This window comes from Podarcis erhardii (genome assembly GCF_964252035.2).
Source record: "Podarcis erhardii genome assembly, chromosome: 8".
Lineage (NCBI taxonomy): Eukaryota > Metazoa > Chordata > Lepidosauria > Squamata > Lacertidae > Podarcis > Podarcis erhardii.
This window is the reverse complement of record NC_138499.1, coordinates 62,792,195-62,805,086: the sequence shown is the minus strand read 5'-3', so window position 1 is coordinate 62,805,086 and position 12,892 is coordinate 62,792,195. Positions and strand designations below refer to the sequence as shown.

The window sequence follows — 12,892 nt, the reverse complement described above, 5'->3', positions numbered from 1 at the left end:
GCCCATCTGGCTGGGTTTCCCCAGTCACTCTGGGCAGCTCCCAACAGAATTAAAAGCACAACAGAACATCAAACATTAAAAGCTTCCCTAAACAGGGCTGCCTTCAGATGTCGTCTAAAAGTCAGATAGTTGTTTATTTCCTTGACATCTGGTGGGAGGGTGTTCCACAGGGCGGGTGCCACTACTGAGAAGGCCCTCTGCCTGGTTCCCTGTAACCTCACTTCTTGCAGTGAGGGAACCACCAGAAGGCCCTTGGTGCTGGACTTCAGTGTCCAGGCAGAGGGGGGGGGAAGACGCTCCTTCAGGTATACTGGGCCGAGGCCATTTAGGGCTTTAAAGGTCAGCACCAACACTTTGAATTGTGCTCGGAAACGTACTGGGAGCCAATGTAGGTCTTTCAGGACCACTGTTATATGCTCTCGGCAGCCATTCCCAGTCACCAGTCTAGTTGCTGCATTCTGGATTAGTTGCAGTTTCTGGGTCACCTTCAAAGGTAGCCCCACATAGAGCGCATTGCAGTAGTTCAAGCGGGAGATAACTAGAGCATGCACCACTCTGGTGAGACAGTCTGTGGGCAGGTAGGGCCTCAGCCTGTGTACCAGATAGAGCTGGAAGACAGCTGCCCTGGAAACAGAAAATTTGGGGTGGCTGCTGCATACATATTTCTACTGCTATTGACTCCCCCTGGTAGTTGAAGTAAAATGCACATTCACTTTCTTTGCTCATCAGTTGTTTGACCTCCTAATTTTCATCTTCAGTCAGTGGCATTTGAAGAACCAAGCTTGGAAATGGGATATAGGTGTTAAAAAGAAGAGTCCATATACCACTACTGTTTACCTCACTCAATTGTAAAAAAGTTCCTGATGCCTACATTCATGTATCCACCTTTCAACCAATCAGTGTGTGGTCCAGTAGATAATAACTGGACTTCAGCTCAAGTTCGGATCCCAGGTTAGGCGTGGAGTAATTCTGGGTAGCCAAGGGAGTGACACTCACTATGAGATTCAGTTTCTTTCTGTAAAACAAGGTATCAAAGACCTACCGCATAGCAGAAAACTGTACATTGCTGCTGCTATTCAATACTACATATAACAACACCTTATTCTTTCCCATTAACATTTATCTTTTAAAAGACAGTCTGAACAAAAATGGAGCATTTGAACTTTAAAACATAACTCTGGCAAGCACGGGTCAAATTTCACCATTATGTTTTATATGCTAACGATAGTTAAGTTAATTTGGTGGATGTGTGCCTAATCAGCCTACAGACATTTGAGTTGTGAACGAGGGGGACAGGTGGTGTGAGCAATGACATAAATGAACTGAAAATCCACCCCCCTCCAGGAAACCAATTACTGGGAGTCTCAAAGGAGAAATTTTCATTCTCCTAATAAAAAGCTACAAGCACTACAAACTCTTATAATCCTAGTTACATGCTTAATATGATTACAGAGCTCCATATTGTCCTCTTCACACATACACACACAGACAAAGATGAGGATTGTGAAGCTCAAAATATCATGTAACAGCCTAGAGGAACAGGTGGACTATGACGAGGAGACATAAATCTTTTGTTAAGGTGTTTCTTCTGTAAATGTATACTAGCGTTGTCCCTGCTAACTACAACATTTAGACCACCTGTCTGCCAGCATTCCTGCTGCCCAATGATATGCTAGTTACAAGGTGAAACAGCTGATGATTGCTGCCTCTATAGAAAAATCTAATCCACTTTGGCTGTTTATCTGTTTGTCTGAAGCCATCTAAGAAGAAAAAAAAGATTAGTGCCATTTATCACCTGTTCTGGATTTGCCATGCTGTCTGTACATCAGTGTGGGTTACATTTAGCCACACTATTTAGTTTAGCGAGCCAATTTTTGGTCTGGTGATTAACTCTACCACCCATGACAGTTTCTATAGCACAGGAGGGAAGAATATAGTGCTGTTTTCACATGCTGACTTTCTCATAATTGTGGTGTTACCCTACTAAAATAAATATAATTATTGAGATACATTTCATTCCCATTTTCTAAAAGAGTTCTTTCATTACAAATTTTTGCCTGTTAGTGGTGAGCTGATATGGCTAAAAAGCCGTAAGTCTTGACATCTTTCATTTAGAAGGCAAGTTATGATGATGAGTAAATTGCACTGAACTAAAACACCTGGCATTTCTTACAGCTCTAGATGCTAAATGCTAAATACTCACTACAATTTGGCACCACGCAGAAGACAAGAAGAAAGCAAAGGATCTGGATGAGGCCACATAGAACTAACCAAGTTCCTGAAAATTAACTCTTGAAATGTTTTCAACCTACCACACCCAGTCACTTTGCTTACATCTGGATGTCTTATGCCAGGAACTGCCACACACCTGACCTGGAAGCAGAGGAGTCACTTACGTGGGGGTGGGTGGAGAGCTGAGGGAGCAGCAATGTCAGAGCTGTGCAGGAACACTGGTGGAGCCAATCTGCTGCTCTCACTGGTGTGATTACTCAGCACTAACATCCCCTTGCCTTCACCCCTCCCAGTAAGTGACTCCACTGCCAGGAAGTCAGGTACGCGGCCATTACTCCTTGCCAGCCATTACAGTCAAACCTCAGCTCCCGAATGCCTCCGTTTTGGAACTTTTCGGCTCCCGAATGCAGGTAAATGGTCCGGTTTTCAGACGTTTTTCGGAAGCTGAATGTCTGACACGGCTTCCACTTGAGTGCAACCAATCGGAAGCCGCGCCTCGGTTGTCGAAGATTTCGGAAGCTGAACAGGCTTCCAGAACAGATTACGTTCAACAACCGAGATTTGACTGTACTGTCTTATGCCTCAGGGGCCAAACTGCATGCGACAATAATTGCGTCGTCTGTCCTTCAATGCAAACTTGCTATTTCATTAAACATGTCTGCATTCTACAGCAGCATGTAGAGAGCCCTTGACTTTAACAAGTGTGACATGAATGTGGTCTTTATCATTGAGCTTAGGGTTGACACAGATTCCTGACTTCAGCTGCCAGCATTATCAGGTCTTACATTACCCATTTAAGAGAGAGGGCAAGTAATGCTACATTCACTCGGAGCTTCTTTTTCCTCACAGTAAATTTCTGTAATATAATATCCTCAATTAGCCATTTCCAAGGATCAGAGGGAACAATGAATCCAGGGTAAGAGAGAATAAGTATTATTCAACTTTTCTTGCATCGGAAGGAAATTCCAATAAATGCAGTACTTACAGTTTTACTCCATGTGAGCCCAGTGGTGTGATATTCTTTGATGTATGCTTGAAGTTCTGCCCAGATATTCAAGAATGACTTCACCCAATCAACATGGCGCAAATCACTGTAACATAATGGAAAATACTTGTGCATGCATTAAACATTTTTTTGGGGGGGGGCGCAACCCTTAGATCCCTGGGATCACAGGCCCAACAGAATATTGCAGATGCTGCAAAGAAGGAGGTATTCCAGCAGAAAAGGAGGTCCACCATCAGAAATCTCCTCACTGCAGCTGTGGAAAGCTCAACAGCCACCACTCCGCCCCCCTCCCCAAGTTCTTCAACAGTGGTGAAGGGAGAGTTTGGGAGGCAGGTTGAGTGAGCCTGTTCCCCATACATATTCCTGACAAGGGAAGGAAAATACACTAGTTGTGGAACTGGCATATTTATTTTTCCTCCAGCCTCCTCACTCTTCCTGGCTGGAATGTGGCTGCATTAGTTTCATAGGCACATGTAACATTACCAGTGGTGAGTTAAAGCAGAGACTGCGGCATCTGCTTGGAATATGTCCCCATCAACGTGCATGAATCAACTCCTTGTCATTGGCTTTTTCTCCTTCAGCTTTTGTGCTGGGTGAATATACCAATGTAACATAGCTAGAATGTAAGGGATCCACCAGCGTAGTTAGGACCAAAGGAGTGTCCAGCCATTGAAAAAAATACCTGGAGGCTATGAAATCTTCAGCTGAGTTAGGACAGTAAAATAATACAGCATTACTGTATAAGCATCTCTCTGACGACTTCCTGCATTCTTGTAATACACCTTAGGTCAGGCTTCCTCAGCCTTGGCCCTCCAGATGTTTTTGGCCTACAACTCCCATGATCCCTAGCTAGCAGGACCAGTGGTCAGGGATGCTGGGAACAGTAGTCTCAAAACATCTGGAGGGCCGAGGTTGAGGAAGCCTGCCTTAGGTAGCAGCTTGCTCGTTATGCATTGTTCTGCTCTTTTACAGCTCCTTAGAGCAGAATTGACATTTGTGAAATGATGTGAATAAATGCACATTTTTAAGTGGCTCTATCTGAAGTTATTGCATTGCTAAATTTAGAACACAATATTGGTTATATTGTACACAACACATCTTTCTTTCTTTAACATAAATATAGTTTTATTGATTTCCAGTATATTAACAATTACCAAAAAGAAAAAAGATACAAAAACGAAATCCCACCCCACCTCCAGGATGGACAAATCTAGTTAAGTCTGCCCAAATCCAATCTGTGATTTTGGGAGACAACACATATTTCTCAAATAATTTTTGTAGTAAATTCAAAATAATACAATATTCTTTAGGACTTAATAAAACTGGTTCTGAAATTTCACCAGAGAAATGTAGCAAAAACTTTTTTTTAGTAACTTACCTATGCTTGTAGTCTTTTAATACCCTGTTTGTATAAAAGGTAGCAGCATCATTCATCTCCTTGACATAAGGCCCTGGCTTAGGAGACTAAGGAAAGGTAGAGGACCATCACATAAATGATGCAAGAGTAGAGAAAGAGAAAGAGAAAGAGTGAGAGGATGTAAAATCAAGAGGCAAAACTTCCCTGCATTTTAGAATGTAACCATGAAGATTCTGAAACATAGGGAGGGGGAGAAGACACAACTTGAATTTGACATTAGCTGGGCAAAAATAAGGATTTTTTTTTTTTTTAAAAGAAAAATATAAAATTCAAAACTCACCACAGTTATCCACCCAAGAGCTGGAATGCTTTCACTGACTGCTGACAGATGATTAAACATTTTACTTCCTCGGTTTCTCTCCCTGAATGTCTGAATTTCCTGGATCTTGTCTGATATTGGTTTTAAAAGAATGGTTACTTCACTCTGCAATATTAAAAAGAAGAAGAAGAAGTGTTATTACTGCTGACAGAACAGGAGCACACTGGACCTGCAGAGAGGAGGAGTCACAAAGTTGTATAGCCAGCCCAAGTTGACAAGGTGGGTCAGTGGCGAACGGTCCCTGGGTTCAGAGGTTCCACTACTGCCTGTGGCTTGGTCAGTCTGCACATTTCCCAGGCACTTCTTGGCTCCAGCTGTTCTTCTGCTTTCTAATAAAGATTTAAGTGTCATTGCTGCTACACTTAGGCTTGCTTCCAATTCATGGAGGAGCATCCATACAACCCTAGTCCAATGTTTCCAGCCATGGTGCTACCTCTTGGCCCTGAGGAGCCTTCCACTTTGGGGGAGACAACGGAGAACAAGTCTGGTGCCAACCCAGCTCCGACGCCACCCCCATCTCCAAGGACGTGATGGTGATGGCAGCTATGCAAACGAGCCTTGTGTAGCCAGCCTGTTGAAAGGAAGGTCCAGTCCTGGGTGAAGGACACTCGCTGTGCAAATAGTGGTGCCAACACTTACTTCAAAAGGAAGGTGCAGGCAAGGTGTCATTTGCTGGGTCAACAGTTTAGCTAGTGCTTAACCATGTATTCTTGCCTCTTGTGTACCTGTTGAAACTTGTTTTGTTTAGTTTGCCTTATGTTTCACTCAGATTTGAGCACTGAAGCCTTGGACAAACCTGGAGCAGGGAGTGTCTAGCAGTGAGGGTCAGGACACAGAATAACTATCAGAGGAAATTCCATAGCAGAAAATAACCTTGCACTTACACATTGTTGAGCGAGAAGTTTTCATCCTGAATCACACAGGCCAAATCTAGATCATATTTTTTTTACTGAGATTTATTTCCAATCAGATGGCTGATTGCATATGGCAGACTCTAAACCATGGAACTCCCTGCACCTGCAGCCTTCATTATACAGGACTCCTGGATAGCTCAGTCAGTAGAGCATGGGACTCCTAATCTCAGGGTTGTGGGTTTGGGCCCCATATTGGACAAAAGATTCCTGCATTGAGGGGGTTTGACTAGACGACCCTCATGGTCCCTTACAACTCTACAGTTATATGATCTCCTGGCAAATGCTGCTCTTTACCCTGGCTTGAGGTATGTATATATTGGGACCTACCTTATTTTGGTGGTTTTAATTGTTTTTAATATTATGCTTTTGTAACTCACCCTTTGGGTGAAGGGCAGGTAATTAATAATAACAATAATAATTCATAACATATAGCTTAAACTAGTAGGATTTGTTCTGATTCCTTTTTTTTTTTCAGTGTGCCACTTCTATGGACTATGAACACAACAAACACACTTCATTGTGATTTAGGTTTGTTCTGTATTGAGAATCCTGAGTTTTGAATATAGAATCTGTGTATTAATGGCCGGTATGTCAGTCTACCGAATTTCAGCGTCAGACCAGCTGGGCTATTGACAGCTATGAACAACACATTTTTAAATGAGGGGTTTAAATACACCATTTGTATTTTCAGCAGCATCTGTTAATAATCTTACTATCAGTAGTTGCTCTGCTTGGCAAGGAGCCAACTTCTCCCTGTGCAGATACTTCTGGAAGCTAATTTTAGGATTTGCATTTGTGTTTTTTAAAATAATATGATAATAGGAATTGATCAGAGGTTGCTTATAATGCTCTATAGTCAATATATCACAATTCAACAGACTTGTATAGGATTATTGGAAGCCACTATACTGTAATTGGGGAGGCAGGAGGAAAAGGGCTCCCTCAACCCTTACGTTCTTCTTTTTCTACTCTAGGGTAGACCATGCTGGCTTGGGATTATGTGAGTGGCAGTCCACAACATCCAAGAGGCATCACAAAGGCTACCCTTCTTATAAACTTATTACATCTGACCAGTTTTCAAGCTACCAATGCTCTATTAGGGTTAGTGCAATAGAAAACAGTAAAAGGGAAGTTAGGTATGCAGTAACATTTCTCAAGCTACATTTTTATAATATGTGCTGTGATGAATATGAAATTAACCTGCTTTGAATCCAATTAGGCAACTTGAACCAGAGTTCTTACTGCTTGCCACTTGAAACTGACACAGCACTCCTATATATGAAAAATTAGATTCTGCAGTGGTGGGGAGAGAAAATATATTTGGGTGCAGCTTCATGGTATTATTCTCAACATATTGTACATATTTCTACTACTGTTTCAAAAAATAATATTTTGGATCCCAAAGGTAAGTTTCAAGGCTCAGAATTAAAACAGCTGCATTGACAGATTTTCAGAAAACTGGAATCAGTGGCAAACCTGGAATCCCTGCATGTACAACTATGTTACAAAATGCTTTAACTTGTAGAGGAGTCTGGATTCTAGCAGTAATCTTGCATTATCTTAATTAGTTAGAAAAGCTCCCAAATGCTTTATATATACAACTCTCCACTCTTATTTCCTGACTTTAAAGTACAACTTATAGTACTTTGCCATTTTAATATTTGATATGAAGAAATCAGAAATGAATTCCAAATAACTGAAATGAGTTTCAGAAACAATCATGGCTTTCTAAAAGGTGATTCTGCAGGCAACAGCCACTAGCTGGTATACATAAGCTCTAATATCAGAGGGTGCTTTTGTCATGTGATCATTTCCACTTCACATACAAATATAGAACATGACCATAAAAAGTAACATAACATTCACCCTGCTAAGTAATTTATTGTAGTTGATGTAGGATTGGCATGCCAGCTGGAAAGATCTTCTCCGCTCTTGCTATTTTTGCATATACAGAAAGAAAAGTGCTTCAAGAAGGAATAAAATGTAAACTTAACTGCTGAAAGCAAATCTAAACTGCACTGGAGGGACACTTGGCTGTGATTTGCTAGGTACAGATACTGAAGAAATCCCTAAAATTTGTGACCCAATGAAATAAGGGAAAAAATCCCAGCTACCATATTTTTTGCGTGCCCTTTTGTGTTGATCACAGTATAATGAAGTTTCAGCAACAGCCTTTCCATTTGTTCCTGAGTTCACTTGCTTCTTAAAGCAGAGGACAGACAACCCCCCACCAGTATTTCCTCTTTTAAAATAAGACATCCCTGTGTCCAACCCGGCAGGAACTCGGCAAATCCCCTCAGTCTCTACAATGCTGGATCTGAATATCTGCAAAGCTACTATGCTGTGATCACAGCTAGCCAGCTCATTCACAGCTTTACATTACTAAAGCAAACCGTCTAGACAGCAGAATGACACAATTACTCGCTTTTCTGCAGCACTGAGATGCTGTCACCTTCATTCGCTTTTCTCTGCTCTGTGAGTTCTAGTAAACTAGTGGTTGGCTTTCCTGTTTGGATTTCACACTGACTGCATAGTTTTAGGTTATAAGCAGAGGCAAACACAGATGACATCACAAACAAAGTTATAGGGGAGCCTCTTTTCTTCTCTCTTCTGGACCATTCTGTGCACATCAGGTTATTGTAATACCCAGGGCTTTTTTTCCAGCCAAAACTCGCTGGAACTCAGAGCTGTGACCTCTCAGGTGGGCGCCATTGCCATAAAAAGAGAACAAGGGAGGTGTTCATGGTGAGTTCCAGCACCTCTTTTTCTAGACAAATAGCAATGGTAATACTGTAGGAAGCTAGGGTTACCATATGAACGCTACAGTTGACAACTATACTGATATATTTGTATAAGACCCCTAACAACTTTTGCTCTATGTCATTGAGTTCAGGATATGTCAATGCAAACACATTCTGGTTATTTGTGGCAAGTTTTCTTTTTTCCTTTTCAATTATTCCATTACTGTCCTGACTTTCCTCCTAAAGGAGCCCAGGGGTGGTTTTCCTATTTTGTGTTAATTACAAACAGGTCACATGCCCATGACACCTGCGCAGCACTCATAAATGATTGGTGTGAATGATCAGAAAAGTTTGGAAAGGTCAACAAAGCATTTATTCAGTGTCATCCAACTAAAAAAAGCCACCTCTCCCACATCTCTCTTACCTCCTGAGGTTCTTGATACTGCGAGGTCAACAGTAGATATGCTCTCTGTGCTTGGAAAGCTGCGCGGATCATTTCTGCCTGGAAAAAAAGAGGGACAAACTGAGTTACGAGTATTTAAAATATGTAAACACTAAACACTTTCACTTGTGATTATTATTTTTTTAGGACATTAATGGCTTCAAAACTAAAGCTATCCTAATCCACATTGATTTGTTAATAATAAATAATATGGATTTAGATAACTGGAATTATTTTACTCTAATTTCACATTGTTCATTTTTATAATTTTATTTGCAGCTCTTCACATAGATTAGCCAGTCTTACAGCAGCATGTAAGGCAGGCTAGTATGAGCCTCACAATGGATGGAGGTACATATTTAACATTTCAGGAGTACCGGGTGACTGCAATGAGTAAGCCCATCTGAAATAGCAGAACTATGTTTCAGAGAATGATGGCTTCTTCCATGCCATCTGTACCATCCCAGTTCTTGGCTTCCTGGGTCATGCTGTATTCGTAATTAAGGAAACATGGAGTAATAACTGACAGAATGCGGAAAAGGGAAAGAGGCATTTTGGAGACTATATTTTATCCTCTGCTGTGGCACATGCCGGTATGTGTGGTGATGCATTTACACTGCAGATTCCACCTGACAACCCCATAGGCTTGAGTAGCGATCACAGTGGGTTACTCTATAATGAAGGCTCATCTGATGCCACTCAAGCGACAGAAAACAAGGTGTGTAAAAAAGGACACTGCCATTATTTCCCATACAGTCTCAAAGGACAAGGCTTTTTCTTCTATCCTATTTTGTACCTGGAGCAGGAATTATTTGCTCTTAACAGTGGTTCATGGAGACTATCATAGGAGACTGTAAAACATAGAAATTTAAAAACCATTCCCTTAGAGCAGCTAGGGGAACCTTTGGGCCTCCAGAAGTCACTGAACAAAGACTCCCATCAACCCTAGCCATTGGCCATGGACAAAAACTCCCATCATGCTTGCTAGAACTAGTAGTCATTGTAGTTCCACAACATCTGCCTTAGAATAGTCAATGTGGTCCATTGAAGCATCACTTGAACAACACCAAACCCCAAGAATTAGCAACTTTTCTTCTCAATCGCAACATTTTGCTTCATATTATGTTCTTTTGTGGGCTTTCAAAAGACCTTCTGCATCATTATTTCCCCCCTCATTGTATACGGCCCTACAATGGAAACTGCACTCTCTAACAGTTACTTTCAAACACCAGAAAATGCTCCTCACAAAAGTGCAGATACAAAGTCCTTTCTCTTCTGGGATAATGACATCATGCCCTGACTCAACTGTTAGCAATGCGTCCAGCCTTTGGATGCAGCCAGATCAACATGGGCACACGTGTGAGCAGACTGCTTTGCTGATGGATCACGAAGTTGCCAAATAATGGCAGCAACAGTGAAGCAAGATCAATTGTGACAATGTTCTCCGACACATGCAATTCAGCTTAGTTACTAATTTAGAACTGTGGATTTTTATTGATTTTACTCTTTATAAAAACAATAAACAATTGCATTGATCTTGCTATTTATAGAATTGTTTATGAAAACAGCAGTCACTGTAAATCATCAAAACGAGCCGCGATTATGCCTAAGAACTGGCCTTACAATGGAGGTAAGCAGACCACATACAGTGAATTGCATTTAAACTGTGTGGATAGCTCAGTTGGTTAGAGTGTGGTGCTGGTAATGCCAAGGTTGTAGGTTCAGTCCCCGTATGGGACAGCTGCGTATTCCTGCATTGGAAGGGGTTGGACTAGATGATCCTCAGAATCCCTTCCAACTCTACAATTCTATGATCGAAGGGACATTCAATGAAGCTGAATGTTGGAAGATTTAGAACAGGCAAAAGAAAGGACTTATTCACACATTGCATAGTTAAACTATGGAATTTGCTCCTGCAGCAGTGATGGCCACCAACTTGGATGGTTCATTAGACAAATTCATTGAGGATAAATAAGGCTTTCAGTGGCTTTGAACTCTGATGGCTCTGCATCCACAGATGGAGCCAGTATGCTTCTGAATACTAGTGTTCCTCTTATGCTCATGGCACAGCAGCAGACATTTCTTATAGATATTTGTCTTTCTTAACAAAAACATATACACAGCATTCTTGCAAAAGCCTCCAAAAATTAGTTCACATGTAGCCCTTGCTTACTTCTATTTGTGCTGATACTCTAGCATTAATGCAGTGAAGAAATCTAAATGTGTTCCTTGACAACGCATAATTTAAGGATTTCTTGCGAGTTTCACACATATTACTATCCTAGTCACTCAGGTATGCGAGGGTTTTCTAGGCAACAGGTGTCTTCTGAAACCAAATACAACCTTCTTTCCAACTCTCTCTGTGTGAACAAGGCAGCAGCTGCAATCATAATGTACAGGACACATGGTCTATAAGATGTGTAGAAGAAAAACATTCATTGTCCGACTTGTTAAAGCACAGATGTTGGAGCAGCACCAAATTTGTAGCCTTTATTTCACAATGCAGATTACGACAGTAAACTCTCAGAAAAAGTTAACTAAGTCAAATGCACACAGTATGACACTTGGAAACTATCTATTATAATTATCTGTTAATTATAATTATATTTATTATAATTAATAAACATTTTATCATTAGTATTCATTTTATTTTGTTTAAATGAATTATTATTTTTCCCTTAATAACAAACATTAGCAAACATGCACAGATATAAAAATAAAGGGACCCCTGACCATTAGGTCCAGTCGTGGCCGACTCTGGGGTTGCGGCGCTCATCTCACTTTATTGGCCAAGGGAGCCAGCATACAGCTTCTGGGTCATGTGGCCAGCATGATTAACGCCGTTTACCTTCCCGCTGGAGCGGTATCTATTTATCTACTTGCACTTTGACGTGCTTTCGAACTGCTAGGTTGGCAGGAGCAGGGGCCAAGCAACGGGAGCTCACCCCGTCGTGGGGATTCGAACCGCCGACCTTCTGATCGGCAAGTCCTAGGCTCAGTGGTTTAACCCACAGCGCCACCCGCGTCCCATATGCACAGATATACTTTTATATTAATACTCATCAACAGAGAACGGATTCTAGTCCCTATTCAACAACAAAGCTTACTGAGTTACGTTGGACTTATCAACTTTTCTAAACCACCTCACAGGGTTGTTGCTAGGATAAAAGGGTTGAAGAAATGTTAAACTGCCCTGTGTTCATTGGAGGAAGGGTGAGAGATAAAAAAATGTTAACAACAATAATACGTAGTAACTGGGGTACTCTCTTGTAATGAATACAAAAGTAAATCTATATATATTCCTAAGGATTGTCACCCATGCTGAACTAAGGTGTTCAATTACTTTGCCAATGAATTGTAAATGAGGAAGCTACATTCCAGAGGCACAATTCAACTAAAATTATTCACTTTTAGGTGTCACTGTTTTCAATTAGAGTGTTAAGTATGTGTCATTGAAATCCCTGAAAGTTAAAAGTGTTTTATGTTGATATGCTCACACCCCAATTGTTTCTAATAGCCTAAATGAGCCATTCATTGTTTGCCTTTCTCTATTAACTTTCTTACCCTAGACAGTTCAAATCTGGATATCATAAACTTATTTCTATTTTACAGAATGTCAACTATGCCTATACAATAATTAGGATACTAGAAAGAACATAAGAAAAACTGCATTCTCCAGCGGCTAGATTTGTATTGAAATTATAACAATAGCAAGCTATTCATTATAGTTCAACCTTAAATCTGCAGCAGTTCTCACAATTTCCTGAGGGTAGCTTTATATTGCAAGTGGATCCACACTATCTGTGCAAACACAGATATAT

General features: G+C 40.9%; 1 protein-coding gene across 3 annotated transcripts in view; it reads right to left on the bottom strand.

The window, feature by feature from the left end:
- CAP2 (cyclase associated actin cytoskeleton regulatory protein 2) overlaps positions 1–12,892 on the bottom strand; it is a 39,208-nt gene that overhangs the window by 10,099 nt on the left and 16,217 nt on the right. For 2 of the 3 annotated variants that reach the window (XM_081873436.1, XM_081873438.1), the window contains 4 exons: positions 9,054–9,131; positions 4,936–5,079; positions 4,617–4,702; positions 3,218–3,323 (listed from right to left, as the gene is read on the bottom strand). In XM_081873436.1, the coding sequence (XP_081729562.1) occupies positions 3,218–3,323; positions 4,617–4,702; positions 4,936–5,079; positions 9,054–9,131 (414 nt within the window). Of the gene's footprint in view, positions 1–3,217; positions 3,324–4,616; positions 4,703–4,935; positions 5,080–9,053; positions 9,132–11,244; positions 11,388–12,892 lie in introns of those variants that run through there. The other variant, XM_081873437.1, reaches the window with a different exon arrangement.